Below are 20,069 nucleotides of genomic sequence, written 5' to 3'. Positions count from 1 at the left end.
CTGGCCACCAAGTCAAAGATTCTTTAAGGGTGTTTTCCCTCTGGGTCACATTCCGGAAGATTCCTTTCACCACATTTCTGCCATGGGTATAAATGACCTTTGCATAAAATAGGGTTAAATTGGATTCTACTCAATAGGCATTTTAACTCCCAGGCCAACCATCCCTTTTATTAAAGACCTGCGGTAGAGTGAGATTAGTACCACTGATAATCATAAACATCTCTGTTTATTGAACAAAAACTGGGTAAGAATGGTGCAGACACTTTTTATTCACTACCTCAGATCACCTTCACAGAAAATCTAAACATCGCTGCTATTTTCTCCATTTTTAGGCTGGTGAATCAAGGTTTCTTCCAGGTAGAGGAATCTTCCCATTTCTGTGCAGTGAATAATTAGGTGACAGGATCAGAAGGACCCCTCAAATTGTCAGACAACCTACATGTTGCAAAGGACTGACAGAGAGCCTTCACATGATGTTAGCGGAAATGCGGGAAGTGCAGAGTTTAAGCTGGGGATGTTTATGGAATGGCAGTTTCTATGAGGTCCAAAAAGACCATTGTTTTAAAGTGAGAAGTTGAAACTAATTCTCTGAAGAAAACTCGAGGGCTGATATGGAAAATAGCAAAAGTGGCTAGACTCCAAGTTGGTCGTTGTCAGATTTGTGGGCATTTGTGGGAAAATCAGAAGGAAGTTTCCTGCCTGAGCAGTCATCTGTTGAGCGAGACGTGTCAGAAGGAAATCAGAGACAGACACAGGTTTACATGGTGAAGGCAAATTTTATTCAGGGCTATGACAATAGAGTGAAAGATACCCCAGCATGTGACTTGGCTTCATTCAAACTTCAACAGATAGGAATAGGGATTCACATCCAAAAAGCAGGGGGGTTACTGGCTGGTAAATTAATAAAGTCTGGGAGGGATTCTGGCTGAACCAATGTGACAGATTTCTTGCTAAAGGCAGCCCAGCATGATCTGATACCAATAGTGGGCAGTGAGGAAATTTGATCAGATTTTTGGGGTCATCAGATATCAAGCATGGGGATTCTTGCTGGACTGACCTATGGTTCTTATTGAAACTAGATTTTACAAGGAAGTACACAGACAATCCCAGGAGAGGATTCAGGAGGCTGAATAAATTTTGCTCAAACAAAGAACGTTTTCAGTTGAGGGGACTGTGTTGGGGCACTGGGTAGACTGTGCAAACGCTGATTTAGTGAAAAGTGTGGCCAACTTGGGAACAGGTGAAAGTCACTGATGCTGGGCAGGGAGAGCAGAGGCAGGTCACGTGGGAGTTGGAATGAAGACGGGATCCTTTGCAAGATTTCCATGATCTGATTAAGAGTCTCACACCCACTGTCATGGGTGCCTGGAGATAATGTTGTCAGTGGACAAAGGAGCAAGAAGGGAGAGAGCACAGCCGGCATCCTGGCCTGGACAGAGCAGTCGGGTTGGAGACCCACAGAGGTGGAAAGACACAGGAGTCCCCATAGCCTTGGCAGTTTACAGGAGGCTTGAGGGTGGCCTCCAGAGGAGGAGGGCCGCTGGAATGCTGATTGGTCCACTGGGGTCTTGTTCTCTTTACGGTGATGGGTTGCTATGACCTGAATGTTTGTTCCCCGTCCCCTCCTCCACCTGCCACAACCAAACACACACACAACCCACAGATTCTTCTGGTCACTACAGTGTTAACAGCCACTTTTTAGACTCTGTGTGTGTGTGTGTGTGTGTGTGTGTGTGTGTGTGTGTGTGTAAGGTCATGGAACGCTGACCACGTATGGACATCCATGGGCTCTGGGATCCACTCAGTCCCACCTCCACCCCTAACCATTGTCCCTCCACCGTCTCAACTGCCTGGAAAGGATTAGATGGATTGAGGGATTTTGAGATGGGGGATGACGCTGAGTTATCCAGTGAGCCTCACATAATCAGAAGGATCCTTAGAGAGGGAGACAGAGAGGAAAGAAGATGCTACACTGCTGGGTCTGGAAATGGAGGAAGGGGACACAAGCCAAGGAATGTAGGTGTCCCCTGGTAGCGGGAAAAGGCAAGGAAAGAATTGACCCCTACAGGGAACCCAGCCCCGAGAATTCGCTGTGAACTTCTCACCTCTAAAGCTAAGGGAATAAACTTGTGTTACTTTAGGACAGTGAGTTTGTGGAATTTGTTACAGCAGCAATAAGAACTAGTACACCACCTTTCTGGACCTTTAACAAACCTGCCAAGCTCCTTCCCAACTCGAAGACTCACATATGCCATTCCTGCAGCCTGAGCCACCCTGTCCTCCCTCCCACCTGTCCCTGCACCTGGCTCATCCAGCTCAGCTTCTAGTCTCAGCCTAAATGTCCCCTCCTCAGGGAAGCCCTCGCTCACTAGCTCATGTCTCCATGCCCCCATTACTGCTCTCATGCACCCCTTTAGTTCAGCACAACCCCAGTGATCTCCCTTATGACCTACTGGCCCCCAAGGTCCTCACTTCTGTAAGCCTGTCCCCCAACGTCACCCTCTCCTGAATGCAGGAAAGGGATGCATTCACATCCCTTTCCTGCTGGACAGAAGGCTGTGAGGCCAGAGGCTGCCTTGACCATGGCTCAGGCCCCCATGTTTGTGGGGTGAATGGATGGTGCAGGAGGCGTGAGGAGGCCAGCTGGCTCCATGCCAGCTATCTCTTATGTCTTCTACCCACCCTTCCTCTATTCCGCATTCATCATATCACTCATTCATTCAACAAACATTCCTGGAGGATATGTACCAAGTTGTGAGAACTTGGAGTCATGTTACCTCTCTGGGCCTCAGTTTCCCCTTGTGTGAAATATGGGAACTTATGGGTTCTTCCAGTTACTCTTGACTTTCAAGTCTGTCTTCTGCACATACATGACACTCCTTGTGTCAAAGGGCTTTATTTGTGGGCTGGAAAAGAAAGGACCTGTGGGTTTGGAGGAGGGGTAGAAAGTATAAAACACAGACCATGATTCCAAGGGCCGCTCAGATCGGCTTGATTTAAAATTCTGGAAGTATGTGCAGCCGCCTGCTGTCTGGCAGGTCCGACGGTGTGGTGGGTCTCCACGTGATTCCACCTGTGCTGTGATGGGGTGGCAGTTCTCAGGAGTGTGGGACAGGCTGCAGGCGATGGGGAGGCCCCGGAATCGCATGCTCCCGCTGAGACGTAGCACCAGAAGGTGGTCTGGGGTAGGAAGAAGTGTAAATGCTCTCCCTCTGGGTGGCCTCGGGTGATGGGAGCCATCTCTGCTTCAACTGCTCATAGAGTCCGTAGTTTGTAGGGGGAGCTGCAAGGCAAACCAGAGTCTGGGTGAACAGGGCTTAGAGGAGGAGGCTAGTGTTGATGGGACAGGAGAATGGTTGGTTGGACCCTGCAGGTTCTCCCAGGCTGCCGTACCAGGGAGCTAGGCTGGCCGTGCACCAGAGGGGAGAAGGAGGCTTGCAGGAGGGTGATGGTCCTGCCAACCCCCCGAGAGCCTCAAGGTGTGGCCTGCTCCCTGTGTACCTAGGAGGGACCAGACACTGTGAGAAGCCTTGGAAAATTCAGCCCCATGACCTGATTGAAAGTGTGGCCCCATCAGTTCCTGGATAATAACTGCCCCACCCCAGTAGGGAAGGAAGCAGCGCGAGCTTGCGAGAGTGACCTTGAGAGAAACCCTTGCAAAGTAATGCGGTGTGACAAGCGCTCACTCTCCACAAAAACATAAGTGCAAAGGATAGGGGCAGCTTGAAACGTAAGTCAGATCAAGGCACTCTCCTGGTAAATCTGTGCAAAGTCTTGTTACTGAGGGAAGGACAAAGTCCACACTCCTTATTGTGGCCTGTGAGCCCCTACCTGGCCTTCCTCTACCCCTGCTTAGCAGCTTTGTCACTCGCTCTTGCCTCCCCTGGGATGTCCTTCCCTCCAATTCCTGCACAGCTCCCTCCTTCTCAGTTCAGTTATTTCCTCCAGAAAGACCGTCCTTTTTCATCCCATCCCAACGAGAATCAATATAACGGCCTCACTTTCTCTCCGCTACCCGTTTTCTTTTCTTCATACCACATATCCCGGTGCAGTGCACTGGATCTTACGTTATCTTATTCATTAATGATGTCTTCTGTGTCTCTTCATGAGGGTGTCAATTCCCTGAGGGCAGGAATTCCTCCCTATCTGTCACTGCTGTGTCCCCAGATGCTACAATAGGGCATGGCACCTGGGGATTACTCAGTAGTATTTATGAAACGGATGATGGATCTGAGTGTGCAGTGATGCTGCGCCCCACCACCTGTGCTCCAGGTAAACATGGTGCTGCAGGTGACAGTTTCATCACACAGCAACATCATCCAGCAACACAGGGAGAGGGCAGGTGGCCTGGAGGTAAATAGGACTCTTTCCCTATCTTCTCATTCTAATGCTTTTCTGGAGTCTGAGTCACCTGTGAGGTTCTTCCGCACCAGGTAGGCACACCTCAGCCCTATGCAGCTATGAACCCTTTAGAGCCCAATAAAGGAGGCGATCCCGAATTATAAAGATACCGAGAAGGGGGAAGTCAGCTTTCTCCGGGAGCCACAGCAACCTATGTCTATCCCACGTGCGGAGCTGGGGCAAGCTTGGGTTATAGTTATGCCGGTTGTAATGGTCGTCGTACGTGCTGATCAGATGGTGGTGCGAGGGCTCCTGGTGGTGGGTGATCAGGTGTTTGTACGGGAGCCCCTGGAAGGACAGACACAGGGCACATGTTACCAATCAGAGGAAGGCATCCACCTGGCTGTGGCTGGAGACAGAATCTGCCCGCCATGGAGATCTGTGGTGCTGAAGGAGAGGGGTCCCCCGTGGGAGTGTGGCTGCCTGAGCCCTGGGAGCCACCAACAGGAAACACACTTGTCTGCCCACCATGACGCAGTTCACCTTCAAACACACATCCCACCTCAGCTGCAGTCCGCTCTCTGCGTGAGGAGCTCCCAGCCTATGCCAAGACAACTCATCCCGAGAACGAGCTAGGGGGATGCAGTAAAATGAAAGTCAGGATACCCAGCTGAATAGGGGAGTCCGGGCCATCTCATTGCATGCCCTGGTGATCTGAAATTACCCCCTTTGATCTGTCTCAAGTCTCATCCTTCCAAGCGCCGATTTCCATGGCAAGTGAAGGATGTTAAGTGCCGAGCCTGACGTCTGCACCTTCTATTTCGATCAGTTACTATGGGAAGAGTCAGCGAATGCTCCGTAAATTGCCTTCTCCTGCAAAGGATTTATGTCTCCCTCAGCTGGCAACTCAGGGGGTGATTTCTTTGGTGGGGAGTTACTTACAGGGAGAAGAAAGCCGTGTTCTCCCGACTCTGGGACGTTTGCCTGAATCGGTGCTTTTCCTAAGAAAATCCTCTTGGCCCTAAAAGGGAATCCTAGAGGACTGGGCTGATCTACAGGGAAGATGATGTGGATTTCCATGCTCGTCCTCTTGTCTGGAGTCGTGGGGAGGTCTGCGCCTACTACAGCCCAAAAACACCGGCTGCACCGAATATTTCAAGTGGTGGTTCCATGAATCCGTCAGATCACAAGGCCAGAAGGAGACACAGGGGGATGGGCACAGACATTAAGCAGGGGTTCCCAAGGTCCACATCACCAGGTGTCTGGAGTATATTTCCAAGGTCAGGGAAAGCAAGTTGGAGGGGTTCTCAGCTATCTTGACCATGCACACAAGATTTTTGTTTTGATCAGGTACGGAAGCTGACAGACATAGAGACAACTGCCTTTGAAAGAAGTCTATCACTTACAATTCCCAAGAGGAGGGGGCATGTCACATCGCACATGGGAAGCACAAGGGTCAGTCAGGAGGCAGAAGGACTGAAGATAGAACATGGCCCAGAGCCTTCGTTGCGCTTTCCAACAAAGGAATGGGCAAAGCAGGGTAGGCATGTTTGAGAAGTGTAGGATTGCCCAGTTTGAATAAATTCAGGGTGTCTCTGGTTGTCACTGCCTGGGCCTGGAATGGGGAATATTGGCCTCGCATGTGAGCATTAGATAAAGGAGGTGATTGGAGGGATGGTCTCTGGATTGGTTGATTTGCATCTGAAAGGCATGATGGCAGGCAAGGTGTTTACTGTCCCTAGGAATTAGCTAACCCTGGGAGGGGCAGCCTCTCCAGGATTAGCAAGACCCCTAAAATATCAAAGTAAAATACAGAAGATAAAAAACATGATTAAAACACCTGCCTAGGGGATAAAAACTCCATTGATCCATGGTCAGTTTGAAGAGCAGTTGCAGCATTTGCCAAAGGGAGGAGAGTAAAGTGGGGAGGGAGATGGAAACGGAGGCTGTCCCAGTAGGGGAGCACAGGATGGAGCACACAGAGGAGCTGACAGAACGGAAGCAGCGATGTGGAAGCGATGCTGTTTCCAGTGTCCTCAGCACACAAACAGGCTATTTGAACAGAATCCCTAGACACGAATATCCAGTTGCTGGGTTCTATTTTGTGTATGTGTTGGAGGAGGTATCTTAATTTTATCCAGGCTCTATGTGTGTGTGGTTATCCCTCATCAGGGTTTCTGATGGGACAACAAATGTCTTTAAGAAAGGGCACCAAGGGGCTTCCCTGGTGGCGCAGTGGTTGAGAGTCCGCCTGCCGATGTAGGGGACACGGGTTCGTGCCCCAGTCCGGGAAGATCCCACATGCCGCCGAGTGGCTGGGCCCGTGAGCCATGGCTGCTGAGCCTGCGCGTCCAGAGCCTGTGCTCCGCAAAGGAAGAGGCCACAACAGTGAGAGGTCCACGTACCGCAAAAAAAAAAAAAAAAAAAGGGCACCAAAGGTATATTGAGAGTTAGGCTAAATGCCTCATGTACATCGATGGTTAGGGGATGGTTAGGATTGTGGGTTCTAATTTTGACTTCCTTGTATTCAAATATGTTTGTGTCTTCAGTGCACACTAATGCTAATGGTTGGCAGCACCAAAGCATCAGCACGGTCCGAGGACCATGCAGTGCGACCCAGATATGACAGCACAAACCAGAGATGCCGTCATGGTCCAGGGATGCTAGCACAGAACTGAACATCTGGCACTGTTTATACTGACATGCATCCCCAAATGCAGAAGTTGAAGAGTCAACTCTGGCAGGTGATGAAAAGGGATCTGAGGAGACTTTTTGCTTGATTTCTTGATTTGCTGAGCAGCCCCCTGTTCGGTCCCTTACCGACAGGCTACACAGCTTCAGACAGGACACTCGCCACCCTTGGGCACATTTTATCTGAAAATGAGCGTGCTGAGCTGGACAATCCCTTGGGTCCCTTCCAGCTCTAAAATGCTCCATTCTGAAGGATGTTCATCCCTCATTCTGTGCCTCCCTGCCCCCACCCTGAATTTAGGCAAAGGTAGGGTTGTGTGGGATGGGAGTGAGGGGACGGAAATCACCTCTATGAGCAGCAGGCTGGCAGAAGAAATAACTTGGGGGAACACCCAGATCATGGTGGGGACAGGGCATAGTTGTGTGCCCAGTGGGTGAGCACCTACAAGCTTATTCTCTCCAGGCTGAACCTGGTGGGAAGTACCCATGAGAGTTGATATAGGAAGAGGCTTTCTCTCCTGTTCCTGGAAGGGCCAGGATCTCTGAGCCTCTGGAACACTCTCACCTAATTTGATAAATGTCTCTAATGCCTGGTCTTGGGCGTGGAAGGCATGTTCTGAGGTTGCAGTGCCCTGCTCCCTGTTCTGAAAGCCTGGAACACAGCCACACTCACAAACAGGCACCCAACAAGTGAGAGTGCACTGAACGGTCCTTGACTTTTCATACAAAAGAACAGGACACTTGGGCATAGCTGCTACAAACACTGTTCAACATCACCACCACTTAACTTTTGGAGTACTTTGTGTGATTCCTGACTACATTCACCTTAATTGAACACTTACCTTTGTTTGTTTCCCATATTCTTTGCCTGCACCCTGTTGGAAAAGTGTGAAGGAAGGGGGGAAATGGCCCAGGAAAGTGCTGGGACACCAGCCAAGGGGAATGCTACCAGCTTGAGATTAGATTGACATCTGTCCACCCAGTAAATAAGGGTGAGTGACATTGGCAGCCATCTGGCTGGGGAGGGTATTTAATGAGGTTACTCCTGAGTTTCTAAGAGGGAAATGGATCTAGAAAGAGTCTGGCTGTTAGTGTCTCCTGAGCATTGGGAGGGAGTCAGGCCTGAGTGGGGGGTCCCGAGCCCTCTTACCTCAACTCTCCTCTTGCTGTACCACCTGGAGGTCTGGTCCGGTCTGTGGCCTGGGAAGGGGATATACTCTTTTCTATAAATGGTCTGGGGTGTTTTCTCAGTGGCTTTGGTGAACTGAAAAAGACCAAATATTCAGGACAGTTTCTGTGATGCCCCTTCTCAAACTTCTGCTGCATCCCCTCAGCTCCCAACCATTGGAAGCTGGGCAGAAAAAGGGTAAATATGGACCCCGGGCATCCTGCACAACACAGGCTTAATTGTGCCCCCCTCCCTTCCAGTACTTGAAAAGGAGTGTGCTCAGGGACTTGGCAACCCCCCAAGAGCCCTTGGGAAAGCTGTTTTGGTGTCATCTGACCATATCTCATGGTCACTCTCGTTTCTGTTCTCTCCTCTCTCTCCCTGCTCGACTCCTCCCTTTCTTTTTCTCCTTTGTTGCTCACTCTTCCCAACTCTACTCTTTCTTTCCCCCATTATATTACATTTTTGTGGTTGATTTTGTTTTGAAATTCATTGTGGTAAAATATGCCTAATAAAAGGCACCATTTTAACTATTTTTAAGTGTGTGGTTCAGTAGCATTAAGTACATTAACAGTGTTGTGCAACCACAACCACCCTCCATTTCCAGGACTTTTTCATCCTCTCAAACTGAAACTCTGTCCCCATTAAGCAACAGCTCCCCAATCTCCCCTCCCTCAGCCCCTGGCAACCATCATTCTACTTTCTGTCTCTGTGAATTTGACTACTCTATGTACCTCAGATAAGTGGGAGTATAGAGTATTTGTCTTTTGGTGACTGACTTATTTCACTTAGCATAGTGTCTTCAAGTTTTATCTACACGGTAGCATGTGTCATAATTTTCTTTTAAAGACTGAGTGATATTCCATTGTATGTACATGCTCCATTTTGTTTATCCATTCATGCGTCATCGGATTACATCTACCTTTCAATTCCTGTGAATAATGCTGCTGAGAACATGAATGTGCAAATATCTCTCTTCAAGATCCTGCTTTCACTCTGTTGATAGTGTTGATAGAGTTCTTTGATGCATAAAGTTTTTAATTTTGATGAAGTCCAATCTATCTATTTTTTTCTCTTGCTGCCTATGTTTTGGGTGTCATATCCAAGAAATCACTGCTAACTTCAAGGTCATGCAGCTTTTCTTCTATGTTTTCTTCTAAGAGTTTTATAGTTTTAGGTCTTATATCTAGGTCTTTGATCCATTTTGAATTAATTTTTTAATATGGTGTGAGGTAAGGGTCCAACTTCATTCTTTTGCATGAGTATGATGTTAGCTGTGCTTTGTAACAATCTATTTTAAATTGATCCTAACTTGCCTTAACTCAGTAATAAAAACTCCACTCCTTTAGAGTTCTGCCCTCTCCCATTTTATGTTATTGATGTCCCAAATTACATCTTGATCTACCATGTATGCACTAACATGGATTTATAATTATTTTTATACACTTGGGTTTTTTAATCATGTAGAAAATAGTGGAATTACAAACCAAAATTATAATAATAATGGTTTTTATATTTGTCTGTGTATTTATCTTTACCAGAGGTCTTTATGTTTTCATATGGCTTCAAGTTACTGTCTAGCATTTCTCCATTTCAACTTCAATGACTCCCATTAGCATGTCTTGTAGGGCAGCCCTAGTGGTAATGAACTCTCTCAGCTTTTGTTTATCTGGGAATGTTTTAATTTCTCCATTTTTGAAGTAGAGTTTTGCTGGCTAAAACAGTATTCTCAGTTGATAGTGGGGTGGGGGTTTTTGTTGTTACTATTTTTGACCCCTTTAAATATATCACTCCACTGTCTTCTGACCTGCAAGGTTTCTTTTGAGAAATCTAATGATAATCTTATTAGGGTTCTCTTGTATGTGATGATTCATTTTTCTCTTGCTTCTTTAAAGATGATCTCTTTTTCTTTGACTTTCAACAGTTTGATTATAATTGTCTCTGTGTGGGTCTCTTTGGGGATTATTTTATTTGATCTTCATTGAGCTTTTTGGATTCGTAGATCCATATCTTTTCTTCCAGTTTGGGAAGTTTTCAGCCATTATTTCTTCAAATAATCTCTCTGCCCCTTTCTCTCTCTCTTTTATCCCATAATCTGTATACTGGTCAGCTTGATGATGTCCCATAAGTCCTTGGGATCTGTTCACTTTTCTTATTCATTTTTCTTTTTGCTCCCTGGACTCAGTAATTTCAAATGATCTGTCTTCAAGTTCTCTGATTCTTTCTTCTGCTTGTTCAAATCCACTGTTGAATGTCTCTAGTGAATTTTTTTTCAATTTAGTTACTGAATTTTTCAATTCCATTATTTTTGTTTGATTCCTTTTTATAATTTCTATCTTTCATTAATATTCTCATTTTTCTTGTATATTATTTTCCCGATTTCATTTAATTCTTTGTCCATATTTTCTTTTAGATCTTTAAGCATATTTAAGACAGATGGGTTTTTTTTTTTAATTCTTTTAAATTTATTTACTTTATTTATTTATTTTTGGTTGTGTTGGGTCTCAGTTGATGTTGGTTGGCTTTCTCTAGTTGCATCCAGCAGGAGCTACTCTTCATTGAGGTGCGCAGGTTTCTCATTGTTGTGGCTTCTCTTATTGAGGAGTACAGGCTCTAGGCATGCGGGCTTCAGTAGTTGTGGCATACAGGCTCAGTAGTTGTGGCACACGGGCTTAGTTGCTCTGCAGCATGTGGGATCTTCCTGAACCAGGAATCAAACCCGTGTCCCCTGCATTGGCAGGTGGACTCTTAACCACTGCACCACCAGGGAAGCCCCTAAGACAGGTTTTTTAAAGTTTTTCTCTGGTACTTCCATTGCCTGTGCTTCTTCAGGGACCATTTCTGCCACTTTATTTTCTTCCTTTTAGTGGGCCATCTTTTCCTGTTTCTTTGTATGCCTTATGATTTTTTTGTTGAACACTGAGCACTTGAAAAAAACAGCCATCTCTCCTAGTCTTTGCAGACTGGCTCCACTCAAGGAAAGTTCTCCACTAAGTAGCAGGGCATGTTCTGAGCCTTGGAATCAGCCAGGTATGAAGGTTTAAGTTCTTCTCAGGACTTTTCTGAACATGAGCATGCATCCTCCTTAGGCCTCTGTGTGTGTGTGTGTGTGTGTGTGTGTGTGTGTGTGTGTGTGTGCACGCATGCATGCGCACACTTTTTATTTCCCCTGTGTACATGGCTGCCTTAAAATGCCTTAATTATCTGAGGAGTCTCTTCCTGGCTTCTTCTCAGAGCCTTCAATGTTCTGTTGCATTCCTCTACCTATAATTTCTTGCCCCCAGACATTTGCAAGTTTGTAGTCCCCTGGCAGCTTTCATTAACTGTGACCACTGCTGCTTTTCAAGCTCTTCCTAGCCTAAAATATGAACTACCCACTTTTCCCTGTCTGGTCTCTTGAGTTAGGCAGAACAGAGACCAATCCCTCAGGCAGCTTCCAGACAGGTTACAATGTTGCTCCACTCCCTCTGGGTTCCAGGGAGGGAGCTGGGAGCTGAGCCACTGCTTCCCCCACACTGCACCACACTGTGCTGGGGAGGGAATGCAGCAAGGGCAAGTAAAAATGCCATGGAATCTCCTACTATTTTGAATGTGGCTTTTTCTACTGGGCATTTGATTTTTTGCTATAGACCTTTGTTTTGCAGAGCTCCCATATAGTTGTTTCAGTTAGGCTATAGTTGCTTTTTAAGTGTTTCCATGAGAGAACAAGGAACCTGGAGCTTCTTAGCCTGCCATCTTTCTGACATCACTCCAACTCTGCTCTCTTTATGCAATCTCCTCTAGGCATTGGACCAGTCCATAATATCCCTGGGTACTGCCTTGCCCACAGGAGCCTGAAGGGACTGCTCACCCAGTCCTTCTTGCCCTTGGATTACACACCCCTACTCCCTAAACAAAGCCAAGTGCAGTCAGGGCTAAAAATGGCCAAAAGCCACATCTGACCAGAGGGGTGGTAAATGTTCATGTTCCCCCATGAAAACAGCCTTTTCCAGTTCTCAGAAATCACCATCAACCTTCCCCGCACTTGCATCAAAGCTGCCAATTCTATCTCACCCTCTTTCCCGTGCCTATTTTCCAAGAAGACGTGAGGATGTCTAGACGTCTCTGCAGAAATTTAAGTGGGTCAGTCTTGATTGCCACAAATGAAGATATTCTATTTTAAGTAGGTCAATTCAGGCAAAGTATTTTGTGATGACCTTTAAGGTACATGGGAACACCAAAAGCCCATTTGTTCTGCTTTGAAAGTGAAAGCTGAAATGCACAGGCAGGGCAAGGTTGCATAACAGGTGCCAGAGAACAGCAGTTCATCCCTGGACATCAACACAAGGAGTGTCAAGCCTGCCTTGGCAGGTAACACATCCTGGGAAGGGCCAGCCCAGGGAGAGCAGACATTCTTCAAATCAAGGTGCAGTGGAATTAGGGACAGGGAACACTGGGTGCCTAGAAACACTCCACTGAATATGGAACTGCAAGGCACAACCATATTGACACCTGTGCTATGAGGTTTTCAAGATGTAATAGGGACCTTGATGATTGCTTGAACATAACTCCTCTATGTATAGCACAGTGCCACCTTCTTAAGATGCAGTCGCCTATGGCCCTTTGAAAATAATAATGTCCTAACTCCTCCCTCTCCCTAGCAGGTCTCCCTCTGAGCCCTCTGTCCACCTCCTCTTTTCTTACCATCTTCCTCTCCTCCAACCAGTTTCCAGTGAGCACTCTGGTTGAATACTTGGCCTCAATCTTCCAGCTCGGAGTGGAGAATGACTGTGGACTTACTGCAGTAAGAAACTGCATGGTAAGGATTTGCCCCAAGCTTCTTCGACTTAACACAGTTTAAGGTTTCGGGGGTGGGAGATGTTATGAAGTTGCTGAGTTTGGGATGCCTTTTTTTTTCTTTTCATCAGTCAAAAGGAGTGGTAGTAGATGAAACTCTACTAACTTCACAGAATAAAAGGGCCTTGAGAGTCCACTTTCAGCCTCCAGGGAGAGGTGATGTGATCTTGGATTCCCTACTGTTGACTGTCTCCATGGTGATAGACTCTGAGTATAAATACTCTCCTTAAGGGGGCAGCTGATTCTTCAGGAGCAAAATTGACACCCCAAAAGCAAATCAAACCAACAACAATCGCCACAAAAGCAGGAGGCAGAAGGACCTGGTTTCTATGTCACCACCTGATAAAAGGCATCATCTTTGCTGCATTTTTACAACTAGAACGAGTTGAGATGATCACATTCTACTACTTAATGAGTGCTGATGTGCTAGGCCCATACAGAGACTTTTACATGTACTCACTTGTTTAATCCTCAGAGCAGCTCTATGAAGCAGGTGCCAATGACTGTACCCATTTTATGGGTGAGGACACTGAAGCAAGGAGGGATTAAGTAGCTGCCTCAAGTCACACATGTGGAGAGCTGGGATTTAAATCCACTCTGATTCAGGTCTAAACCACTGGGCTCTACTCACTGCCCATCTGGCCCTTTGCCTAAGGGGCTTGAGGAAGAATCCTATCTTTGTGGTCAAACTAATAAATATTGTTCATTCAGATCATCTCCATTCATTCATTCCAGAGTCATTCTAGCAAGCATATGCCACATCCTTGGCACTGAGCTGGGGCTACGATGCATCAGTGGCTAGACCAGGGCCCCATCCCTATAGAGCTCAGTCCAATGGGATAAAGACCATGATCTTGCTTATTCATTAAGCCAAAAAATCAGGAACCACCTAGATATCTATCAGCAGAGAGCTGATTGTGACACATCATATAAAAAAATACCCTGTAGCTGTTAAAAAATGCTGACATAGGAAGATGCCTGCAATATATGGTTAAGTTAAAGAAGCAGTACACTGTAGTCTTGCTTGCCACAAACGAAGACATTCCATTTCAAAAAAGCAATTCAGAGAAAGTGTTTTCCAATGGCTTTTAAACAAAAATAGAGGAACTCCAGGAAATTATTTGTTCCATATTGAAACTAATTATGTGGCAGGGAAAGGACATGGAAGATAGAGCAGAGCAAACTTCTATTTGGCAGGTACCATAGTCTGGGCAAGTCTTGAGCCAGGAAGATGGGCTATCCTTTCAATCAAAACCCAAGAGAGCTACGTGTTCTGTATAATTCCATTTTTTAAAACTTTTTATTGTAAAATGTAACACAAACATGAAAAATTACTTTAAAAATAAAGGTACAGAAAAAATGAATTCTAGTATACAAAACCCCACCAGCATGTCGGTCAAGAAATAAAACATTCCCAGCACCCCAGAAGTGTTCCCATATGCCTTCTTCCACTCCAACCTGACTTCTGTGGCAATCTCTTCCTTGATTTTCTGTATATGCTTAGCACCAAAGGATGCATTCCTAAACACTCAAGCTTAGTATTGCCTGATTGTGGACTTTAAATGGAATCCTCTAGCATGTATTCATCTGAGTCTGAATTCTGTTCCTCAATATGGTTAATGCTTTTAAGAATCATCCATGTTGCACGTAGCTATGGTTCCTAAATATTTTTGGACACAGAACATGTCTCCTAGTAGCCAGATATAGCCATTTCTCTAGGGCACTGGTTCTCAAAATTTCTAGTCTCTTAAAAACTATTGAGGACCCAAAGGGCTTTTTAAAATGTGGATTATATTAGTGGTCTGGAGCCAGATTGTACCAGTTCGTGAGAGCCAACACTACATTCTGTAGTCATGTTGGTAGCTTGAAATCAGTCATGACAGGAATTTTACACCACAGAATTGCCCAACCCAATGAATTATATTATATATTAATTAGTGTTTATTAATTTATAAGTAACAACAAACTTTCAATCTGTTGTAATATGTTGTTTTGTTTAAAGGAGAAAATCAGCCTCACATAGATATGTAGTTAGAAGAAAGAGAAATATTTTACTAGCCTTTGCAGTTAATCATGGATATTCTTTGCTACTATACCAAAACTCAACAAGTGGCAGTTTTTAAAGTTTAGTTGCAGTGTGGAATCTGAAACTATTCAGTGAACTCTTTGAGCCCTATTACGTTAAAATCCACTGACTGGGGCTTCCCTGGTGGCGCAGTGGTTGAGAGTCCGCCTGCCCGATGCAGGGGACGCGGGTTCGTGCCCCGATCCAGGAGGATCCCGCGTGCCGCGGAGCGGCTGGGCCCGTGGGCCGTGGCCGCTGGGCCTGCGCGTCTGGAGCCTGTGCTCCGCGACGGGAGAGGCCGCAACACTGAGAGGCCCGCGTATCGCAAAAAAAAAAAAAAAAAAAAATCCACTGATTGATCTTGTGCTTTGGATAGATCTTTAACCCATTTGTAATTTTGTAACATCATGGTGGTCATTTGGAAAAGATAATTTTACTGAGCAGATCTTCCAAATGTTGACATGTTTCATTATACTATATCCCAAAATAATCACATTTGCTTATATCCCTACTGATATCATCAGAAAAACACCTATTAGGAAGTTGACAAGCTCACAGTGGTAGATACAGGCTTTCCAAAATTCTAGTTTTAGCTTGAAAGCTCAAAATTTTTGTCATTGGCAACAACTACTGACCGTTGTTTTCCTTGCAGTGACAGCTTTCCATCATTCATTTTTGAGAAATCATCTGCCAAAGGTTCCAATTCGAATAACCATGATTTGTCTGCCAGTCATTCTTTCGGGTAAAAATTGTGTTTCATTAAAAAACAAAACAAAACAAAAAAACCCTGGGAATTCTCTGGTGGTCCAGTGGTTAGGACTCTGAGCTTCCACAGCAAGGAGCCCAGGTTGATCCCTGGTCAGGGAAATAAGATCCCACAAGCTGCAAAAAAAAAAAAAAAAAAACCAGCTAATTTCACTCATAACTCAAACAATCACACACAGAGCGTTCTTTCTCAAGAGAACCATTGAACTTGGGCACACAACAGCAGAGCTTTCTCATGCGTCCTTCCCATTTCATCACACAGCATGTGAAAAAGACATCTGTTCAAGGGTCAAGATTTAATAAAATTAATAATTTTTACTTCTTCATCAAGGACACTCTATGTGAAACTAGCAGTTTTTTTTAACATCTTTATTGGAGTATAATTGCTTTACAATGTTGTGTTAGTTTCTGCTGTATAGCAAAGTGAATCAGCTATATGTATACATATATCCCCATATCCCCTGCCTCTTGTGCCTCCCTCCCACCCTCCCTATCCCACCCTTCTAGGGGGTCACAAAGCACTGGGCTGATCTCCCTGAGTTATGCAGCTGCTTCCCACTCGCTATCTATTTTCCATTTGGTAGTGTGTATATGTCAAAGCTACTCTCTCACTTCACTAACACATATATATGGAATCTAAAAAAAAGAAAAAAATGGCTCTGATGAACCTAAGGGCAGGACAGGAATAAAGACGCAGACGTAGAGAATGGACTTGAGGACACGGCATGGGGGAGGGGTGAAGGGTAAGCTGGGACGAAGTGAAACTAGCAATTTTTTTAAAAAGCTGCGAGTGTGTGGTGGCGAAGAATACAAATGTAATGGCACTGCCTTGACTTATGCACAGGCTCTGGCAGTTTTACCCCCATCACTTCTGCACCATCAGTGCAAATGTCAACAACGTGGAAAAAGGCAAATAACATCTTAATATTACACGGTGGGTGGGAATGTAAATTGATACAGTCATTATGGAGAACAGTATGGAGGTTCCTTAAAAAACTAAAAATAGAATTACCATATGACCCAGCAATCCCACTACTGGGCATATACCCAGAGAAAACCATAACTCAAAAAGACACATGCACCCCAGTGTTCATTGCAGCACTATTTACAATACCCAGGACAAGGAAACAACCTAAATCTCCATCAACAGATGAATGGATAAAGAAGATGTGGTACATATACACAATGGAATATTACTCAGCTGTAAAAATGAATGAAATAAGGTCATTTGTAGAGATGTGGATGGACCTAGAGGCTGCCATACAGAGTGAAGGAAGTCAGAAAAAGAAAAACAAGTATCGTATATTAATGCATATATGTGGAATCTAGAAAAATGGTACAGAGGAAACTGTTTGCAAGGCAGAAATAGAGACACAGACATAGAGAACAAACATATGGACACCAAGGGGGCAAAGGGTTGGGGGATGGTATGAACTAGGAGATTGGGATTGACATATCTACACTAACTAATATGTATAAAATAGATAACTAATGAGAACCTGCTGTATAGCACAGGGAACTCTACTTCAGTTTGCTGTACAATAGAAACAAACACAACATTGTAAAACAACTATACCCCAATAAAAAAACAGTCATACACACCAAAAAAAAAGAAAAAGAAAATAGTGTTGACCTTGAAGATCCCCTAAAAGGAGCTTGGGGATCTCTGGGGGTCTGTGGACTATGCTTTGAAAACCTCTGCTCTTAGATATATACCTAGGAGTGGGGTTTCTGGGTCATAGGGTATGTGTGTCTTAACTTTGCTAGATAATGCCAAACTATTTTCCAAAGAGTTATATCAATTTACATCCTCCCCCAACAGTGTATGAGTGTTTGTTTACATTAGTCCACACCTTCTAGGACTTCTTCATCATCTGAAACAAAAACTATGTACCCATTAACAATAATTCCCCATTCCTTCTTCCCTCAAGCCCTGGTAACCTTTATTCTACTTTCTTGTCTCTATGAATTCGCCTACTCTAGATACCTTATAGCTTATTTCACTTAACCAAATGTTTTCAAGGTTCATCCATGTTGTAGCATATGTCAGAATTTCATTCCTTTCTATGGCTGAATAATATTCTACTGTGTGTATATATATACCACACTTTATCTGTTGATGGACAATTGGATTGTTTCCACCTTTTGGCGATGTGAATAATGCTGCTGTGAACACTGGTTTACAGAGAGCTGTTTGAGCTACACTCTTTCGAGTATTCACCTAAGAGTGGAATCAGCACCACAAAGCTATTTTGCACAGCAACCACACCATTTTACATTCTCACCAGCGATGCACAGGGTTCCTGTTTCTCCATTTTTTGCCAACACGTTATTTTTCTTTTTTTTCTTTCTTTCTTTCTTTTTTTTTTTTGTAATAGCCTATCCTAATGGGTGTGAGGTGGTATCTCATTGTAGTTTTGATTTATATTTTCCCAATGGCTAATGATATTCAGCATCGTTTCCTGTGATTATTGGCCATTTGCATATCTTCTTTGGAGAAATGCCTATTCAAGTCCTTTGCTCATTTTTTAATTGTGTGTGTGTGTGTGTGTATCTCTGTGTGTGTTTGAGTTGTAGGAGTTATTTATATTCTGGCTATTAATCTCTTATCAGATATAAGATTTGCAAATATTTTCTCTCATTCTGTGAGTTGTCTTTTCACTCTCTTGATATCATCTATTCCTCTGTAGTTTGTATTTTATGCTACTTAAATGAATTATTTTTTATTTCATTTTCTGATTCTTCCCTATATATTAAAATGCAATTAATTTTTTAAAACAGTAACTTTATGTCCATCAACCTGGTTAATTATTTTATGAATTCTAATAATTTCCCTGTAGATTCTTTGAGAGTATAGCATCTGCAAATAATACCTATTTTATTTCCTCTTTTCCAACCCTAATTGGTTTTATACTTGTCTTTTGCATTGGCTAAGACCACCAGAACAATGTTGATTAAAAATGGTAGTGAGCAACTCTTGTCCTGTTCCTAATACCAAAGGAAAAATGTTTAATGTTTACCATTAAGTATGATGTTTTTGTAAATGCCGTTTATTGAGTTCAAGAAGCTTCCTTCTATTCTAAATTTGCTTAGACAGTTTCCATAAATAAATGTTTGATTCTTTGCATCTATTAAGATAATCACACACTTTCTCTCATTGAATCCATTAATGTGATAAATTGTATTGATTAATTTTGCAAAGTTAAACTGATCTTACATTTCTAGTATAAACTCTAGTATATATGATCATGATACAGTATCCTTTTTCTAATATTTCTGGATTCTGCTTGCCAAATATTTTTTAGAAAATTTTTTTGTCTCTGTATACATGAGTAAGATTTTCATAGCCTGCAGTTTTCATTTCCTCAGTTTTTGTGAGATTTTATTATTAAGATTAAGTTACCTGAAAGTTTTACTGAGCTCTGCCCACCAGAGCAACAGCCAGCTCTACCATCCACCAATCCCTCCCATAAGGAAACTTCCACAAGCCACTTAGATAGCCTCATCCACCAGAGGGCAGACAGCAGAAGCAAGAAGAACTACAATCCTGCAGCCTGTGGAACAAAAACCACATTCACAGAAAGATAGACAAGATGAAAATGCAGAAGGCTACGTACCAGATGAAGGAACAAGATAAAACCTCAGAAAAACAACTAAATGAAGTGGAGATAGGCAACCTTCCAGAAAAAGAATTCAGAATAATGATAGTGAAGATGATCCAGGACTTCAGAAAAAGAGTGGAGGCAAAGATCGAGACGATGCAAGAACTGTTTCACAGAGATCTAGAAGAATTAAAGAACAAACAAACAGAGATGAACAATAAAATAATTGAAATGAAAACTACACTAGAAGGAATCAATAGCAGAATAACGGAGGCAGAAGAATGGGTAAGTGACCTGGAATACAGAATGGTGGAATTCACTGCTGTGGAACAGAATAAAGAACAAAGAATGTAAAGAAATGAAGACAGCCTAAGAGACCTCTGGGACAATATTAAACGCAACAACAGTCGCATTATAGGCATCCCAGAAGAAGAGAGAGAGAAAAGACCCGAGAAAGTATTTCAAGAGATTATAGTGGAAAACTTCCCTAACATGGGAAAGGAAATAGCCACCCAAGTCCAGGAAGCATAGAGAGTCCTATACAGGGTAAACCCAAGGAGAAACATGCTGAGACACATAGTAATCAAATTGGCAAAAATTA

The 20,069-nt window shown here is 44.0% G+C and overlaps 1 protein-coding gene across 1 annotated transcript; it reads right to left on the bottom strand.

Annotated features, from left to right (window-relative positions):
- Nucleotides 1–3,098: 3,098 nt before the first annotated feature.
- Nucleotides 3,099–12,997, bottom strand: CFAP107 (cilia and flagella associated protein 107; the record flags this gene model as incomplete). The annotated part of the gene is made up of 4 exons (XM_079945760.1): nucleotides 3,099–3,283; nucleotides 4,512–4,689; nucleotides 8,183–8,296; nucleotides 12,884–12,997. 4 exons carry the CDS (start codon nucleotides 12,995–12,997, stop codon nucleotides 3,099–3,101), a joined length of 591 nt encoding a protein of 196 aa, XP_079801886.1.
- Nucleotides 12,998–20,069: the final 7,072 nt, after the last annotated feature.

Source organism: Stenella coeruleoalba, assembly GCF_951394435.1.
Source record: "Stenella coeruleoalba genome assembly, chromosome: 1".
Taxonomy (NCBI): Eukaryota; Metazoa; Chordata; class Mammalia; order Artiodactyla; family Delphinidae; genus Stenella; species Stenella coeruleoalba.
This window is presented reverse-complemented; position numbering and strand designations above follow the sequence as displayed.